This window comes from Gymnodraco acuticeps, unplaced genomic scaffold, assembly GCF_902827175.1.
Source record: "Gymnodraco acuticeps unplaced genomic scaffold, fGymAcu1.1, whole genome shotgun sequence".
In the NCBI taxonomy this organism is placed as follows: Eukaryota; Metazoa; Chordata; class Actinopteri; order Perciformes; family Bathydraconidae; genus Gymnodraco; species Gymnodraco acuticeps.
In genome coordinates this window covers 344,407-362,553 of record NW_022990743.1, presented here as the reverse complement: position 1 = coordinate 362,553, position 18,147 = coordinate 344,407, and the positions used below count along the sequence as shown (strand labels likewise).

Sequence of the window (18,147 nt, the reverse complement as noted above, 5' to 3'; positions counted from 1 at the left end):
GGTTGTATTCAACATCATTTTACTTTTTGTTCAATAACATTTTTACAACAGATTCAGCATAATGTACAGTACACCGTATTTACAGATAATATACATGGCAACAGATAAAATACACTTTAGAGATATATTATGTAGATAGAATGAGCAAGGAATGTTTCAATATAAACCACAGTTTTCCAGTTGACTCCTGAGCACTCTAAGTCATCACCACAACACACATTATAAACCAAGATATCTGTTTAGGACAATATACAACAAGTCTGAGGTAATTTCAGGTAGTTCCAGCTTTACACACAACAATATGAGGGGCTAAAGTAAACATCAAACTCCAAAATGACTCATACATGAAATTTGACACTATGACTGCCTTTACATATTAATGTCTTTTTTTGACCTGGGAGGGAGGGAATGACAACTATCATGCAGGGTGTTATTGAAGTCGATAAAATACATGAAACAATCTACAGCAGATCGAGCGTCTTTGTGAGGTAGGGCTTTAAATGTGAAGGAATATTTAATCCACAAAATTATCATTTGTATATTAAGTGCTTTCCCCCTTTCACCTTAAATCCTTGAAGAAAACCGTTTTTTTTGTGTACCTATCCAATATTTATTTTTGTATATATCTTTACAAACAAAGGTCTTATCCAATAATTCATGTATGTACAAATGGTCATTTAGGGGTTACATATTACGTAAATGCTGGCATAATAACATGCTGATGTTTAGAGGGTTTATGTAACCATATTTGGAATCTTAGGATAGCATGTTAGCATTTGCTAATTACTGTATATCAGTAATAATCAAAGAAGCTCTGAGGTTGATGAAAACGTCCTTAGTTTTGCAGTTTTAAGAAAACTTTCAGTATAGTAAAGTATAGATGACAATACCAAATGAAAGGCATTACTGTGGTTATTACCTTTCAACCAGCTTTGGAGCATAACAACATATTTCACTAGATAAGTAGAAACTCAGACCTGCTGGATGTGCTAGTTTAAAGTCGTAAGATCATAAAGTTATTAAGATTCATCCTCTGGTGATAAAGTCTGTATACGTCTAACAGATATTTCCATCTGGACCAAAATGTTCAGCCAACTGACCGACAGCCATGCTGCTAGCGTGGCTAAAGAACAGCAAGATAAAATAACAATATCTACTTAATCTCTGACAGCATAGCATAGAGAGTTTACACTCAATGAAATGAATTGTCCATGCAATTCAGTTAATGGAAGTTAGTGTTGCCACATATTTATTCACAATGTTGTGTATTGTGAACTAATAATGAAACACATCTGGTCCATTAGCCGCAGCAACAGTATAAATAGAAATGAACGTCTGCTGAGCGACTGCACTCAGACAAAATTAAAAGCCTTTGTAATCTGAGATAAATTTCACAAGCGGGAGCTTTACTGTCTCCTCTGGAATGTTATCTGGCAGTAATTCTGCAATGTGTATCCCCTGTATAAAACTGTCATACACGGGATAGAAACATCCACTACATTGTTTATACTATAGATACCTCCTATGTGACTACTGATCATGACAGCCTGACACTCTCATCCAAGTTGTTACCACGGGTCTCCTGAGCAACATGGGCCATTAGGTTAAGTGCTTGGAGCCCTCTTTGTGTAACACACCCTTTTAATAAACATATTGTGGGACGCAGCTCATCTCTGCCTCTGTCCAACTATTGCTTAACTTCAGATGGAAAACACTGGCCAAGACCTCAATTTAATTTCCCTTTAATTTACATAGTTGCCAAGGCGGTCTTTCTCCCTGCAGTATTTGGCATTGTGTTCATCATTAAAGACTTATTCTGAGAATTGATTTTCAACTTGTTAGGAGCCAGTTTGGGTTGCCTTATCGAGTGATCTCAGAGCTATACTTGTTTAAAAACAAATCTGTTAGCGAGAGACTAGCCCATATGTTAATATAAGATACATGAGGGTCAAAGAGGTCAACTACCGGCATCATGAAAGTTAATTCCCGATTAAAGCTAGAAGTCTCGCAAATGTAACTTAAGGAGATGAGTTCAGATGCCTTTTCACACTTGCAAAAAAAATCACTTGAATGAACAATGAACAAATATTAGCCTAGGCACAATATTTAATATTAACCTCCAGTAACCAATATGAAGTAATTGGCAAAAGTGCGTGTGTTTATAATTAAGTACCCAATGATAGAAACACAGAGAGGCTTCAGATAGCGGAGAAGTGCTCCTGACACTCAGACTCCCGATGCATTGTAGGGCTGCATTTGGTCAACATAGTGATCTGGGTGCTGAAGTTGTTGCCGTTGCTGCCTATGGAGGGCTGCTGGTACTTGCTGCCTGTACCCAGGAACCTCTGCAGCATCCATCTGCGCCACTTACGTTTAATCTCCACCTGTACCTGCAGGAGAGACAAGTGGGTAGAATGCAAACAGGTTGATGAGGTGGAGATTAAGAGTTCACTTTAAGGCAAACAGGAGTGGGACTTAACATTAAAATAAGTGACATAAAAGGACTGTAAACATCAAGAGTTGTTTTATGTTTGCATTTACTTACCTCTCCGTTCAGAAAGCAGTACAGAACTGCAACGACGAAACCCTGAGGAAGAGAGAAGAATATAAAACGCACAGCCTGATAACGGCTGTTGTTGAAAATAAATACCAGAGTGATATTACAGCTGGGGAAACACTCTAAATGCTTGTGTATGAATAATGACGGTAAGATTACGACACACTTTAGACTCAGACAGGAGGTTCATCATTTAGATCTCTGGGAAATGTTCCCAGGAGATATCATTCTGGGCTAAAACGGTTATAAATGAGGAGTACTTTCCATCGCTATCCATCATTGCCTTTGGCTCTCAGCGTTCATTTTCAATCTAATACCAACTGTAAATCAGCCATCTCATTATTCAAGTGAACAATTTTAAACATTTCGGCTAAATCAGCCATTAACTTGCCTTATTAGACAACACATTTCATCCTTCTATTTTCATGTAACTTTACAGAATGAAAGTATCTCTTCTACTAATCTGGTGTTTTATTTAGGACACAACTCTTTACCTCAGACACAACATGGCAACCCAGGCCAGTCAAAAGACAGATAATGTACATAAAATACCATCATTTATCAGTGTTGCTTCTTTCTAACATTTGGAAAGTTGAGATACTGGTACTAACTAATCAACACTTTGTATGTTGTCATGTGACGTTACCTGAAAGGACCCCAGAATAAGATCGAAAACCATCCTAACTTGGTGGTGGATGTGGTCAGGGATGAAGGCAAAAATGATGTAATTTATGCCAAAAAGAGGTATCAACAGCAAAGTGGATTTAGCCAGTCTCCTGAAAAAAGTCACAAAACAAAAAACAGAGGAAGTGAAAAAGAGAAGGCTTGAGTTCCACCTTGTGAAAATCTTTCAAGCTATACTCAACGCCAGGCTTTTCACTATGCAGAACGTGTGATTGCTCACCACCTCCAAGCGGAAGAAGAAGAATGTATTCAATGTCACCTGATAAGAAATGACTATGATAGAGATTTTGCACTGCACTGAAAACCTACGAGTACTGATTGGATTCCTTTCTTCCGATGTCCGGGCAATTCATTTTCTGTCGCAAGATACGGATAATGCAGATGAAGAGGAAAAAGTTCACCTGCCAAAAGAGTAAAAGACTGATTAATGTGATTGCATTTTGAAGGGCTGCATATGAAATGTTATCCATCGTAACTCACAAGTATGGTAACCAAAATAGGTGTTTTGATGATCCACCATGGGCTGTCGTCAATTATCTCCCAGCATCTGTCAGAAGAGAAAAAGGAGTAAATACAAAATAGTTTGCAAGTTAAATCATAATTTAAAATATAACAAATCCTTTAGTTGTAGTACAAAGGTAGAGAGCAGCAGAAACAATGGAGAAGAGAAAAGGGATTTTTATGTTTTGATGCTAGTTAGCTAAATAATCAAACACATTTTTTACTTTGTTTAAAAATCATTTAGCCAAGGCTAGCTTTTCCTCACATATTAGCTTATACATGACATAGCTCTCTAGCTTTAGAATTCAGGCCGGTAGAAGTATGTTACACTTTTTTACACATCTAAGAAAGTCTTGTTTAAAAAAAAATAGATTAGGTAGATGCATTTGGCTTTGTAAGGTAGTGTAGCCATAACATCCCTCAGCTCTTAGACTGTGTCTTGTTGGAGATTGATAGTTCACTACAGAGCTCCACTAAAACCAGCTATTTTTATAATATTTTGAGTGTATAATTATGTTTAAATCAGCAGTACTGATAACATATCAGTTAATTAACTTGTCAGTCGTGAGTAAAGTTAGGCTTACAAGATAAAAGCAAATATGAATGATTGACTCACCCATGATCATTCAAATAAGCCTTTGTAATCACCCATGCTGAGATAAAGATGGTTGGAGCTCCTGCAAATAAGAAATATAAAAATAATATTGTAAGTTATTTCAATATTAAAATAATCTCTACATGATGGAGAGACACTATTAATTATATCCACAATGTTCAAACACCACACTGACTCCACATTACCAAATTTGAAGCTGAGCCTTGAGCATGTGTACACTGGTAATCTTTTGGATGATTTTATGGATGAAGTAAAATTGTGTTTTGGGTATGCTTATCATTTTTAACCAGACTCATGTGCTCTAAAAAAGGCTTGTTTCCATTTTCCTGCTGGCAGACACAACATGTTGTTCCTATTGATAGACGCTTTATTGCTGTGATGGGAAAAAACATCAGACATTTTGAGCATGGTTGTTAAACTGTTTCGAAGACACATTGGAACTTCACCACCAAAGGCCAAAGTAAGTTTTTTTAAATATGAGAATGTAGGGCCCATGTTTTTCGTAGATGAAAGCTCTAGACATGCTTTTCGATGAATATATATGTGTATTTCATATCCTTATTGCCAAAGCTATCCATTACAAATATAAAAGGTTCAAAGCTCAATTTACTTGATGTCTCACTTTGGGAAGGAATACATTTTATTCGCGTGTTACGTCTGCCATAGATACTCAAATGAGTTGAATTAGCCTTTTTCCTATCAAGAGCATAAAAAGCATCGCAGGACGCGTTAGACTGCAATATAACAGCGGAGCGGAGTGGCAGCTGCCGGCTGCTGCCCATCTAAAACTGGCAGCAGGAATCATTCATATGCAGATGGAAAGGCAAAGCAGTTTCCTCTGCATGTATAAAACCCCACTTATAAATTAATTTACATATCATCATGTATGTTGTGGCTGTTGTAGTTCAAACAAAACAGACATTCAGATTGACTGAGGATCCTCTTGAAGGACATTTGATGATTTCTTGCTGCAAATGTGTGCCTGTGTGAGAGATCCGTATTCATCACAACAAAGGCTGGTACGTACCCCATCCAATCAGTATGTACCACCAGAAGTACTTCCTCTCAGAGAAGAAGGAAACGGCTAACAGAGTGTGGAGATAGAGGCCCTCGACCAGCAGCCAGAAGTAACTCGCCATGACTCCGTACTGGAAGAAGACAACCACTGCTTTGCAGCTCACCTACAGGAGAACCAGGACATTAGCAGCTTATTGTATTACAAGGGAATGTCGATAAATGCAATTTCATTAATATATTCAAATGATGAAGACAAATTAAGGTGCCAGTGGACAAGGCTACACAGAGTAGGTTTTTAGGGTATTACTCTAAAATTTGAATTAATGACTCTCTTAGAAGAAAACACTTCTATTAGACTTGGCAAGGCGCTCATCAAAAGCAGCAGTGAGGAGACAGTCATTATCCCAATGAGCATAATATAATTAGACAAAACTCTTGTATGTACAAATGGTGCTGATTATGATAATTATGGTTGCTACACTGATTAAAACTGAAGTCAAAGTGTATTTGAGATTCATGGTGTTTTTACATTTATATTTATTTCCTATCAAAAGCCCCTTGGTGCCTTGGTTAGATATTGTTTATGTGGGGAGGCTGCGTAGGTGTGATATTACAGATAAAAACAACAGTTAGCTGACATCTTAAAGCGAGATTATGTAACTTTCCTGAAAAAAAGCCACAGAAACGTCATAAAAAAACAATCATGTGGAAGGATTAAACAATAAAACTTAGTATAACAGTAACACATGAAGTTGTCAAGACAGCAAATTGACTCATAAAGCAATTATGGCTTTATTTTGCTATCATTACCGAACATAAGCTACCAGTCATACTCGTCTATGTAAGGCAATAACGGTAAAACCTTTGAATGGTGCTTAAACTGCTGTTTTACTTTATTTAAAAAGGAAAACGGTGTTATTTTTTATACTCAGCTAAAGTCTAACTTCCACCTTATAGCTAAAATGTGACTCATGAGAGACCAATTAAATACTATATGATCGTAAACAATCACCTTACCAATTTATCAAAAAACTACAATTCCCATGAAAATGTACCAACATGGTATTCTAATGTTCTTATTCCTACTCTTCAATTATAATGTTTGGTTTTGTAGAATTTCTAGATTGTTCTTCACTCTCTGTTGAGTTGAGCTGAAAAAAAATGAACTAATGTATCCAGGACTTATGGGAAAGTGTGTCCATTTAGGAAGCTAAAAACCACAGAATCTGAAAAACACAGTATTTACAAATTTACTACAGACCATAAGGTTTTGGGCTTTACGAATTTGTGATCCAACAGATGTAAACAATTTTCAGTTTGGCTTCTAATAAATCTATTTTCCCAAGGTGAGTTTTTCTCTTCGTACCGAGTAAACTGATCACGGCGTGTAGTAAGTAAAGTCCCCTTTACTGTCTTGCTTTCTACTAAAGTCTTTTTTCTTTTTCTTTTCAGAAGCAGAGGAGAGGGTTAGCAGCTGTGTTTGGACCGGGTGTAGCCTGAAGAGGAAATATCTAAAGTCAGCCATTAACCATCACCACTTCAGCGGTAGTAAAGCAGGTGATTTACGGTGTGCTGATCTAATCCTCTCTGGTAATAAAGTAGTGTATTCAGCTGGACCAAGAGCTGAGAAAACACCACTGACGTTAGGGACTTGATCAATCAAATATAAAAAGCCTTATCATATGAAACTCTTATCCAATATCTAATCTAACTCCCTATCTTAACTCAACACTTATGGCATTTTGATATTGCTGCAATGGTAATGTTGTCGAGATGGAGCGATTAAAACATGATATGAAACTTTAAATGTGATTTATTGACAAATATCTCTCTAGTTCAGGCTTAACTTCGGCAAACAGGAACTCTCACAACATCCTGTTGGACAGATGAATGAGGAATTGTCTCAGGAGTGGAAACAAATTGGCAAACATTGCTACACCCACAACCACCTGGGCACTTAGGCGTTAAGTAAACTCTGAGACAAAGCGTTAAAGTCAGTTTTGCTGAGTGAGTTATTATATACATTGGTTTTTCCTGAACGAAGGAGAGAAACTAACAGCTGGCTCCTCGTGCATCAGATAGATGAGGTAACTTGATCAAGTGGCAGGACTTTTGATTATGCCGGGAAGAAAATCAATAAAGTTTACGGCTTTGCTAATAAAATGGACATGTTGGCGAGTGAGAAAGGGTGCGTTCAATACTCACAGGTGACTGGCAGTTATCTGTCTCCCCCACGTCATACAGAACCACGTCCTTGATGAAAACAGCTACAGCTTTCAAAATGAAAGACACAAACAGGTGCATGTGGATGTAGTTTCTTGTGCAGTGGAGCTTCCTGCAAAAGAGGAAAATACAGTTAGATTCTTTCAATCTAGAGGGGAAAGCTACACCCCTCTGTTCTAAACATTACATAGCCTGAACATTTTCTAAAAAGGTGAGTGTTTATGGCCCCAAAGCACGCAATCTGAAAGAATATAAAGAGAATATCCAGTAGAAGCGTCACAGACTTCAGTTATGGGGCAAACATTCACAGAAACAAGTGCATTTTACCCGAGACAAGTAGTCATTATAAGCACTTAGAATATGGTCGTTGCCTTGTAAAGTGCTCCTACTGTGTTGGTATTATTTTATTTCAAGCTATATATATTATCAAGAAAAGCTATCTGTATGTTTCATCCTGTGATGTAATGTAGGATCTAGTTTTCCAGTAAAACATATATTTATCATGCAGAAACAAATGTGAAACAACCTTGACATTCAAATGTAATGAAGTTCAGATGAGGGATTTCTGCAGAGAAACTGTCACTATTGTAAATTCCTTCTCCTGGGTGTTCTCAAATGCCTTCCTGGTGAACTTATGATTGAGGATGAATTGTGTAAACGCATCAGACGAGGCATCCCAGCAGGACGGCGCGATGACACACAGCTTCAACCAGCTGCTTCAACACGAGAGTCCAAACCATTTGCATTTTATAACTCAGAGGAGTAAACACTTGCCTTGTTGTTTAGCCCCTAACACACCAAATGCAAAAAAACAGACTGGGTTGTGTTAACAACACACAGCAGCCATTTAAACATATTCTGATATGATCAGTGCTTTGTCATGCAAACATGTACTTTTTCTCAGCAAGCCCAGGGCTGAAGGTCAAAAGGGAATATGAACAACAGCAGTCCATCTAAGTGGTTTGACATTATGGCTGCTTGCAGTTAACCGCTTTGTTTGAGAAATATTGCAACAGTAGATAATGTCAAATTTGGACGTCTTGTCCCACAGTCACATTACTGTGTGTGAAAAACACTATAAAACCTCTATAAAATGCAGGAAGTATGGTGTGAAATGAGAGATTGGCTGGTTTTTATCGCTCTTAATGATGGAAAAGGTGTTTGATTGTCTTTACGCAGGAACATTGAGTAGCATTTTGATGTATCTGCTTACCGAAAGAGACACAGTATGATGATGGCAATCGTCAGACAAATAAGGGACACGCTGTGACCGATGGTGTAACCCACTTTGATAGCGTCGAAGAATTCTCCCTGCAAATACAATAATGCACTTATGCTCAGTGAAAACAGTGAGACTTTTAACATAAAGCAGCAGAACATGGGGCTGGAAGACCTTTGGTTTCTTACCGATGTATTATCATCTATAGTGTTGTTGGGATTGTATCCACAGTCCTTTATGTAGTCTATGCTGATTGGGGTCCAGCCTTCCTCGGTGCAGGTCTTTGACAGGTTACCTAATGAGCATAAATACAAAAGGAATATTCAATACAACTCATCACTCTGGGAGATTCACTGTATTCCAATTAGAATTAATTAGTTATACAAGTGTAATTATAATGTTGTTGCTATGTCTGTTTTGGAGGAGGGGAGTATGGGCTGTATGAGCCACAAGGCAAAACGTATCCTACATCTACTTACACATAATCATGTCACAGTTAGAGGTATGGGTCTCACTGGAATACTCCCAAATACTAAAAGAAAATGTAGGGAGAAGGGATCAGTCGTCCCAAAGGCTCAGACATGCTGGAAAGGTTCCCATGTGCATTTGCCTCCATCTGTTACTTTACTGAGTATGTGGCCACACACACACACACACACACACACACACACACACACACACACACACACACACACACACACACACACACACACACACACACACACACACACACACACACACACACACACACACACACACACACACACACACACACACACACACACACACACACACACACACACACACACATACACACACACACACACACACACACACACACACACACCACACACACACACGTACTCTGACATGCCCGTAGGGGCAGAAGTGAAAGGTCCAAGTGCATTACAGTGTCCACAACAGAGGGCACTTTCATCCCAGAGGAGAGTAGAGTACAGAAAAACTTAGTAGAGAACCTTAGAGTAGAATATATAAACTATACTAAAACCATACAGTACAGTAGTATCTACTGTAGTCTACTCAGTAGAGCTCAAATTGAGTGTAGCTCAGTAGAATAGAGTTAGGACAATTTGAGCTGACTAGAGCTCAGTAGAGTAGATCAGAATAGAGCTCAGTAGAGTAAATAAGAGAAGAATAGAGCTCACTAGAGTAGAGCAGACTAGAGCTCAGTAGAGTAGAGCAGACTAGAGCTCAGTAGAGTAGATATAGGAATATTAAAGGACAGCTCAGTAAAGCTTGGTACAGTAGAGCTCAGTAGAGTAGAGCTAGGACGATTAGATCAGACTTGAGCTCAGTAGAATAGATCTAGGAAGATTAGAGCAGAGTAGAGTAGAGCTCAGTAGAGTAGAACAGAGATGAGTACAGTCCAGTAGAGAAGAGAAAAGTGAATGATAGTGGAGTAGAGCTTAATAGAGGAGAGTCTAGTGCTTTAGGGGAATGTACATTTCTGAAGTGGTAGATCCTTGAGGCAAGAAGTTGCTAGATTTGCACAGTGAAATACTCAAACTGAAAAAGTTAATAAATAAGTCAAAACATTTGTATATTCCAGTCTTGTATTACCCCTACATTGCATTGTACCGTTTCCTCTGTAGCATCAAGCAACAAGAAAAGCATAATAATGCTCTTTCTTCTACTCTTTAGGAAATGTACCAGAGTAAAGGAGTAGAGGCTAGACATTTCTAATATTTTCTAAATATCAAAATGTGTACAATAGGAGTGTATAGTGACTTTTAGAAGATTATGTTTTCAAAACTAACAGGAAGAAGACACTGAGACACTCATCATGAACTAGATTGGCACCTCTTGTTACAGCGTTCATGAAGCATGTCTGATCCTGTGAGCAGTAGTAAGAAGCACAGATTAACATCTCAGTCTCCTATTGTGTTACATTGATCTGGACATATTCCCCATTATTTCCTGTCGATAAGAAAGTGTGTGTGTTGGTGACAAAATAATCCATGCATTGAATGCTAAGGTTGAAATGTAAATATAGGAAATTCCTTACATTTACCTAATGTATTGTTGCCCAGCCAATAGCAAATCAAGGACGAGTTGGGAAATGAGCAACAATCCAAAGTCTTAGAATGTGTTTGGCATTAAACTATAGTCGGCTCACAAATACCTGAGTGGCGTATTGCAGAGAAGATGGAGGCTTAGCTTCCTCAAACAACATGACAAGACACAAAGGAGATGATAAGCCTATGCTGTTTCAGCCCATGCCACCACTGGATTTGGCTTGTTTGAGGGATTGCCAGAAGAATGCTTTCATCATCCCCCAAAAACATGACTGCAAGGATTTTCAGCATCCTGCACCGCAACGAGGAGAGCTCAAATAAGTTAATCTCCATGTCATTGTTTTAATTTCGAGGCTTTTTTATTTTAATCTTGGCTATTCTGTCGATGTGGTGTAGTCAAATACGTTATCCTTCCTAATTATAACCTGGCAGAAGGTTTATATAAGCCTATATCGATTAGCTTCAGCTCAACAGAGTATTATGGCATATACTGTAGGTGAAACCATTGACAGCCAGCACTCTGTCACTCGCGGGCTTGCAGTGAGGGTGAGTCACTGTGTTTTTTAAAGAGATGAATGACGGTTTGTTTGTGTTAGACTTACTAGGTAAAGAGTTCATGAGAATGGCAAACTCGATCTCAGCTTAATTTACGACTTGACCCTGAATCTCTATGGCGCCACTCGTAATACTTGTTTTTGTGTGTGTTAGGATAAAATGTATAGCTGGGGATGTGTCAATAACTTTAGTGTTACGCAGCTGACTGACAGCAAATTCATTGGATAATAAGCTACATTTATTTTTTCTTTTACAAAAGGGCAACATCTTTCAAGGTATACCTCATATTGCTCTCACTTCTCAGGGTTTCAAAACATGTTCCAAATAAAATGAATACACTTTAAAATGCACAGCAGTACACAAACTAGGTAGTCTTACTGAGTTCCTGTTACGTTCTCACAGAGTAATTTACAAAGCACAGAATCCCACACCATTCATCATCATCCTTTCATTAAGTCCTATTTACATGAACTGAGAGTAAACCAGGTTCACCCGCAGAGACCTTCAATGATTTGTTGATGTACTGCATAATTGATACCGTGCACATCGGAGCATCACAGGCCACTTATCATCTCATGTCTGCCGTTGATTCCCTGAACCTTTGGCATGTCAGTGAAATATTCCTGTTCTGCCTTCAACCCCAAACATTTGGTGATTCCTCATGTGTCCCTTCACTTTTCCCTGGAATGCTCTCCTCCCCCGGGTCACACATTCTCCCATCGAGGTAACATAAACTTCCAAGAAATCCTCTCTCTTCTGCACCGAACCTTCACATGCTGATTATAAATCCGCCATCTGAATCCCACTCATGACATGAATATATCACAGAGATAAATACTGGCTTAAAGGCGCAGGAACCCCCTCGGCATGTGTGCAGACTCTGCAGAGGCACTCAGGTGTTCTAAAGCTCTGCAATCCATTCTATGGGTTGAGTTTGTGAAGTTATCCAACAGGTGACATACGCAAAACCTAGGATAGGTGCAGATCTTTTGATCAGCACTGATGAATCCTGAGAGTTTGGCCTATAACAACAAAATAATCAATAATTAAAGGATAAATTGATAATGAATTATGATAACGAATTATTCATATAATGTATTGTTTGCATATTTAACCATAACGTTGTATAGTCTTAAAGGTGGGGTAGGTAATTTTGGAGGAAAATATGTATCATTATACATGCAGCTAACAAATGGTGCCATTAGCATTCAATTTTCTGGTCACATGGGAATGTGAGTCCAAACGTAGTTCTCCTTTTAGCTCTGTTGTGGTCTCCAATAACCATTGACAACAAATATCTGACCCTTAGCAACTGAACAACTTCATTGTATTAAATGTTATTGTGCCGCAATTACTCATTTCTAGCTTTGTCTGTTTTCTGTTTGGTGCTGGACAGGTGGATGGGTAAACCAAAATAATATATAAAAAAAGGCTAAAAAAGGCTAAAAAGCTCCATAGAGTTGAATGACCACAGACTGAATGACTGCCTTATTCCCTGGGTCGTCTTCACATCGACGAATACATTGTACACATATCTATCTATCTATCTGAAATGAACAATTTGTACAGTTTAGCAAATAACTATGTTTTTATGAGCTAATTTCAAGCTCCTTTAACTTCAATAAAGCTACATTTCTCAAGGCACCAAGTTGAAATTGAGGCCTCTCTGCCAGCAAAATACTATTAAAGAATCCTCATCTCTTACAGAGAAATTACACTGAGTAGAGTCGATGTGCTAATTAATGGCAGAGATATGCGAGAAACTCTGTACAAACAGTACACACAGCAATTCAGCCAATAAACCCTCATGAGAGTGTTTCCCTTATACATAATTGCAACTGGATCTACTTCCCGAGAGGCTTCTTACACATTAAAGCAGGAGAGATAAACAAAATGTGTCTTTGATGCATGCATGGTGCTGGGAAGTTGTTTGTTTGTGACATTCGTTTTTAGTTGGCAGTGTTCTGGTGATATATGAGGCGGGGTGTAAGGACAGGTAGAAACAACAGGTGAACATGGACCAGAAGGACATTATGAGAACGAGTCACAAAACAATTGAATACAGCTACTGCTTGGCTGGAAAAATGTGATACTACTCATTACTGGGTTATTTGGTACCCAGCCCTACTTGTCTGTCATAATTATAGTAAGGTAGTCATATTAACCAATATCAAAGAAGACATATCTATATGATTATGTTTCAAGACTTTGTACTGTTTAGGAAGATATCATCACATATTGTTTTGTCTAAGTTTTAGTACAGAAACAGGTTCAGAAAACGATAGGATTGGATAAAATGTTACATACAAGTACAGCTGGAAATGACCTGGTGATGTGAACTGAATAAGTTGTTGGCCATGAAACCAAAATAATAAGCTAAAAGAAAAAAAACATTTCACAGAGTTGGGAGGGAACTGCAGAGTTGAGTGTTAATCTCTATGAGTGTCACTACAACGGACCCCTTTTTTACACACTACACATATTTAGTATTTTGAGACTTTGTTAATATAAAACTGTTGATTACAGCAGTTTTAACTAATCTTGATATGTCACTGTCCATTTACGTTAATGACCATATATTGTCTTGGATGGTCATGAGACCACTGACTGATGCGTGACGGCTGCACTGTCTATCTATGTCAAAAGACCCCAAACACCTGAGTGATTACAGGCAAAAACATCTTTCTATATATTGACTCCCTTGACTTCCCTATCTTTTTTTTAATGTCACACACAGACACATTACACAGCTTATGTGAGGAGTTTCTTACGTGTGGGAACGTCGCTGGAGAAGTAGAAGAGATATTTGGGGCAAGGGATGGTGACCACCTCATCACGATCGGCGCTGGGCCAGCAGGTGATCTTGTCCCATATCCCCCTGCAACCTGATCAAGACACCAACAAAGACATATTAGTGAATGTCAAACATTGGAACTTCAAATGCAACAACTTTTTTTTTCACAGTATGAACTGTCGAGAGAGGTGATTCCAGTGACAAACAGCAGGTGAAGGCGGAGCCCCATAGTTCCCATGGCAGCCGAACTGTGTTGGCCAAAGTCAGCTGTCCTGGGTCCATAACAGCGGATTACCTGGGTTAACACCCCTGCCGCCATGACTTATGAAACAGCTCCCTGTCCTTCGTTATTGTTATTTAAATTCAACATGTTTGGTCATGGGATGCAGAATCAGGTCACTGCACTTTTGCATCCACACCTGCTCTTCCACTGTGATGAAAACCCTTCACCGGGTGATATTTGCATGTTCACCCAGAGGATTTGATAGAATATATAAAATGATATCAAACTAAAAAAACATAATGAGTGTTTAATGACTTTTTCATTGTGTGAAAGTAAACAGAGTCTCTTGATACATGCAGTAAGGAACAATTAAGTGTCTTTGGTAAATGGAGGTAATGAAGGCTCAATATAATATGATTATTTCCCTGTAGAACATAATTGTGTGTGGCGTGCTGTGACGATGAAACACACCACTTAGCAGCCTGTAATGACAACTTCATCAACCAAGAACATCTTAATGTTTCTTAAAGGAATACTTCAACACTTCAGAAAATGATCATTTCTGTGCCAATTACTCATCCCCTGGTACCTTGAATTCTTGAAGAACATTATCACTATTTAACATTATCTCAAAAGCCTCAATGGTGAACAAAATTGGGGAAAACTCTTGATGACTAGAGTAAATGGGGGGCATTTAACAACAGAAAAACTATCCTTTTACACACTTTCATGCAACTCGTGCTGTAAAATCCAATAACATTGATATCTTACATAGATGCCTGAGTAGTATGAGTAGCCTGCCTGAACATTTGTGACACTGTTTATGTGGAAGTGTTTTTTGTGAAAATGCATGTCTTCCGCAAGTAGTGATCGTCCGACTAGATAAGTGAGACTAAAAGTTTACACTGAACGAGTTGTGTGAGAGTTTGTAAAACAATGTTAAGGTATAGTTTTGCTCTTAAACACAGCCCTCATTTAATCCAATTCCTCAACACTATTCTCTGTTTTAGATTCTTCTCTAACCTTGACATGTATGGAAAGTGTAAGGGGAAATGTAGAAAATGTAATTTAATATGTAAGCAAGGCACATGTGACAAGAGGCTGGCATTAGGTGTAAAACAGTGTTCAGTCATGCGATGTGTTATGTAAAGTTAGGGGGGAGGTTTGAAAAGCTTTTGTTGACTTTAGAGCTTGTTGTGTCACTTCGATCAAAATACTTGTGGATTGAGTAGATTGAGCAGAAAAAGTGTAGGAAGGACAATAAAGATATTGTCAAACACACTAAAAAATAACTACATACCTGTTGTTTTGTTCTCAATCTGAGCCTCACACAGGTCCCTCTCTTTGTCTATCTCGCTCACCATGTCACACATCTGACTCTGCACGGAAAACACCTGCAAAGAGAACGTTTGACACATGTTTTCTGTTCATATATCATTGGCTACGTTGACATGTAATGTGTCTTTTGGATCATTTGTTTATTAGTGAAGCCTGCAAGAGTTATGCTGCATGTTCTCGCTCAACATGTCAATGCAAACACGTCTTATTGTCTCCGCCGCAGTCTTTCTGAGATGAGCTGACCGGACCATTAATCTCTCCGCCCGGCACACTTGGCAGACACAAAATCAATCTTTGGACTGTAATTCAACCATCAGATTCCTCAGATTTGCATGTGCGTTTTTGGAAGACCAGGAGGGAATCTTGTAGCCAGTTCAACATGAATCTGAACCCATGAGAGTTTATCATCTCGGAAAATATGCATACCCTCTGCAGGACCCAGAGATTTATTGCTTCCACTAAGGTGGATGAGTCTTCGCTCTTTGGGCATTAATCAGACTGGTAGCCTACTATGTGGCTATTGTTAGCCATATGACTCCAGGGTCTCCCCCCACACAAGGTGACTCCCCCTTTTAATTTATGATTCATTTTGCTCCTAAGGGTACGCTGCGCTACTTCAGCCACAGTATAGATTCAGATATGAGATTATTGTCAGTGATGGATCAGCGCAGCCTTAAGCAATGCAAGTTGAAGTATCAGGAAAACACTTCTTGCACTCCATCATTATGATTATAATACCTGATAATTACCTTCCCAGCTAGCAAAGACAGCCCACTGACACAGTCTGTGAGTGTGTACAAATGCAGATGTTAAAAGCTATTATAAGGGCTATGACCCCTAACTGACTTCCAGCATGAATCATACATTCTTTTTCACAGGAGGCGGTTAGGGATAAGGAAGCTGGAGACCAGAGAGTACCGAGGAAGTCCTTTTGACTTCTTCTGGTTATTTTTACCTAACCTTATAATAAAGAAAAAACATCAGCTATGGACATAAAAACACATGAATGTCACTGAAAACAGTTGCAGTAGGATCTATGTTGGAACGGCCATTTAAATGCTGCATGTTTTGCCTGAAGAGATTGACACACAGAAAATAAGCTGAACCCGGAGTGATTGGAGCCGAAGACATTTTTAATTAAAAAAATTAAGAAATAAACATAAAAAACACCTCAAGTTTAAATATAAGGCTATTGGTTGTAAAATATACTTTATAACAAAAGCAAGTATGACGAAACCTTCCTATACTGAGGCTAAGTGTTTTCGTGATTCTAGTTCTGTACTCGACTAAAGAAAATATGAATCGACTAACACTGTGACACATTTTTGTATAATTTAATCAATTAGTGGATTCTTAGTATCCACTAAGAAGTATGCAAAAATAACTACTTTCAAATATGGTGTTTACTAAAGTTGAGATCATTTTTGTGGAATAAGTAATTTAGCATTACAAAAAAAACATGGAACAAAACGACCGTTTATTCCTAACGAACTAAATGCTTATCTCCTCAGCTTCCCTCCTCACGTATTTGACCGGTAAATGACTCAAGCTTCCCATTAGGACAAATTAGTGCGCCTTGCATCCAAAACCATGGTGTAAAAAGCTATGTCTCTACATTAAATATATCTACGTTGACAAATATTTCCAAATGAAGCCGCGACCACAAGTTCAACTCAACTCATGAGGAAATGCAAATTGATTTAATATAAAGTAGCCTACTTACCGGTACCAGCAACATGAAGGAGAGAATGAAGAACATGCTGTGCGAAACTGACACCAACATATCCTTTAGAGAAGTTGAAGCTTTAAAAATGAAAGAATGTTGATAGTAAAAAACAAAAACTTGTATAAGATTGGTTGAAGTGGTGATAGTCCTCCGCAGGTTGTGAGCTTTATATACAGTCTATGGTTGTGAGGGTCTCGCTGCTCCGCTCCTGAACGCCTCCTCCTCCTCCCTCTCGAGCTTCACCTTCACCAACCAAGTAACCAATGACAGATCATCAGTGAACGTCAGCAGGGCGTTAACACAAAGCTGCAAATAAACCGTAAATTCAAATGAAGACAGGACTGACCCTTTGTTTTATATTGTAGGCCTATATATAGCCTATTGGTATTATGACACTAAAATCTAGTTTATAATATGACTGCCTGCAATGGTGTGTTTTATTGCATAACCCTGTAAACAGATTATTCATATTGCCTGAGTTTCTTAAATAATATCAGTGTTTAGTGTGTATTTAGTTACCTTACAGCACGTAAGTACATTTACTCAAGTGTTGTGGGTTGGTAAAATACAATCTGAGGCTACTTCTGCTTTAAAACCTTTTGCAGTTTTATTTTATTTTACAATTAGATGCACATATTGAACAATTGACTGCTTCAAA

General features: G+C 38.4%; 1 protein-coding gene across 1 annotated transcript; it reads right to left on the bottom strand.

The window, feature by feature from the left end:
- Window positions 1-2: 2 nt before the first annotated feature.
- LOC117556600 (vasoactive intestinal polypeptide receptor-like) lies at window positions 3-17,665 on the bottom strand. The gene is made up of 13 exons (XM_034232003.1): window positions 17,487-17,665; window positions 15,726-15,819; window positions 14,180-14,293; window positions 9,006-9,112; window positions 8,812-8,909; window positions 7,581-7,710; window positions 5,386-5,539; window positions 4,359-4,419; window positions 3,722-3,788; window positions 3,551-3,642; window positions 3,204-3,333; window positions 2,546-2,587; window positions 3-2,390 (listed from the first exon to the last, which is right to left on the bottom strand). The coding sequence occupies exons 1-13, from the start codon at window positions 17,544-17,546 to the stop codon at window positions 2,199-2,201; spliced, it is 1,341 nt and encodes a 446-aa protein (XP_034087894.1). The 5' UTR covers window positions 17,547-17,665; the 3' UTR covers window positions 3-2,198.
- Between the last annotated feature and the right edge of the window lie 482 nt (window positions 17,666-18,147).

Coding starts and splice junctions, on each gene's coding strand:
- LOC117556600 (XM_034232003.1), bottom strand. CDS start 17,546: ATGTTGGTGTCAGTTTCGCACAGCATGTTCTTCATTCTCTCCTTCATG. Junction 9,113..14,179: donor CTCCAGCGACGTTCCCACAC/GTAAGAAACTCC, acceptor TATGCTCATTAG/GTAACCTGTCAAAGACCTGC. Junction 5,540..7,580: donor CAGATAACTGCCAGTCACCT/GTGAGTATTGAA, acceptor GTTCTCCTGTAG/GTGAGCTGCAAAGCAGTGGT.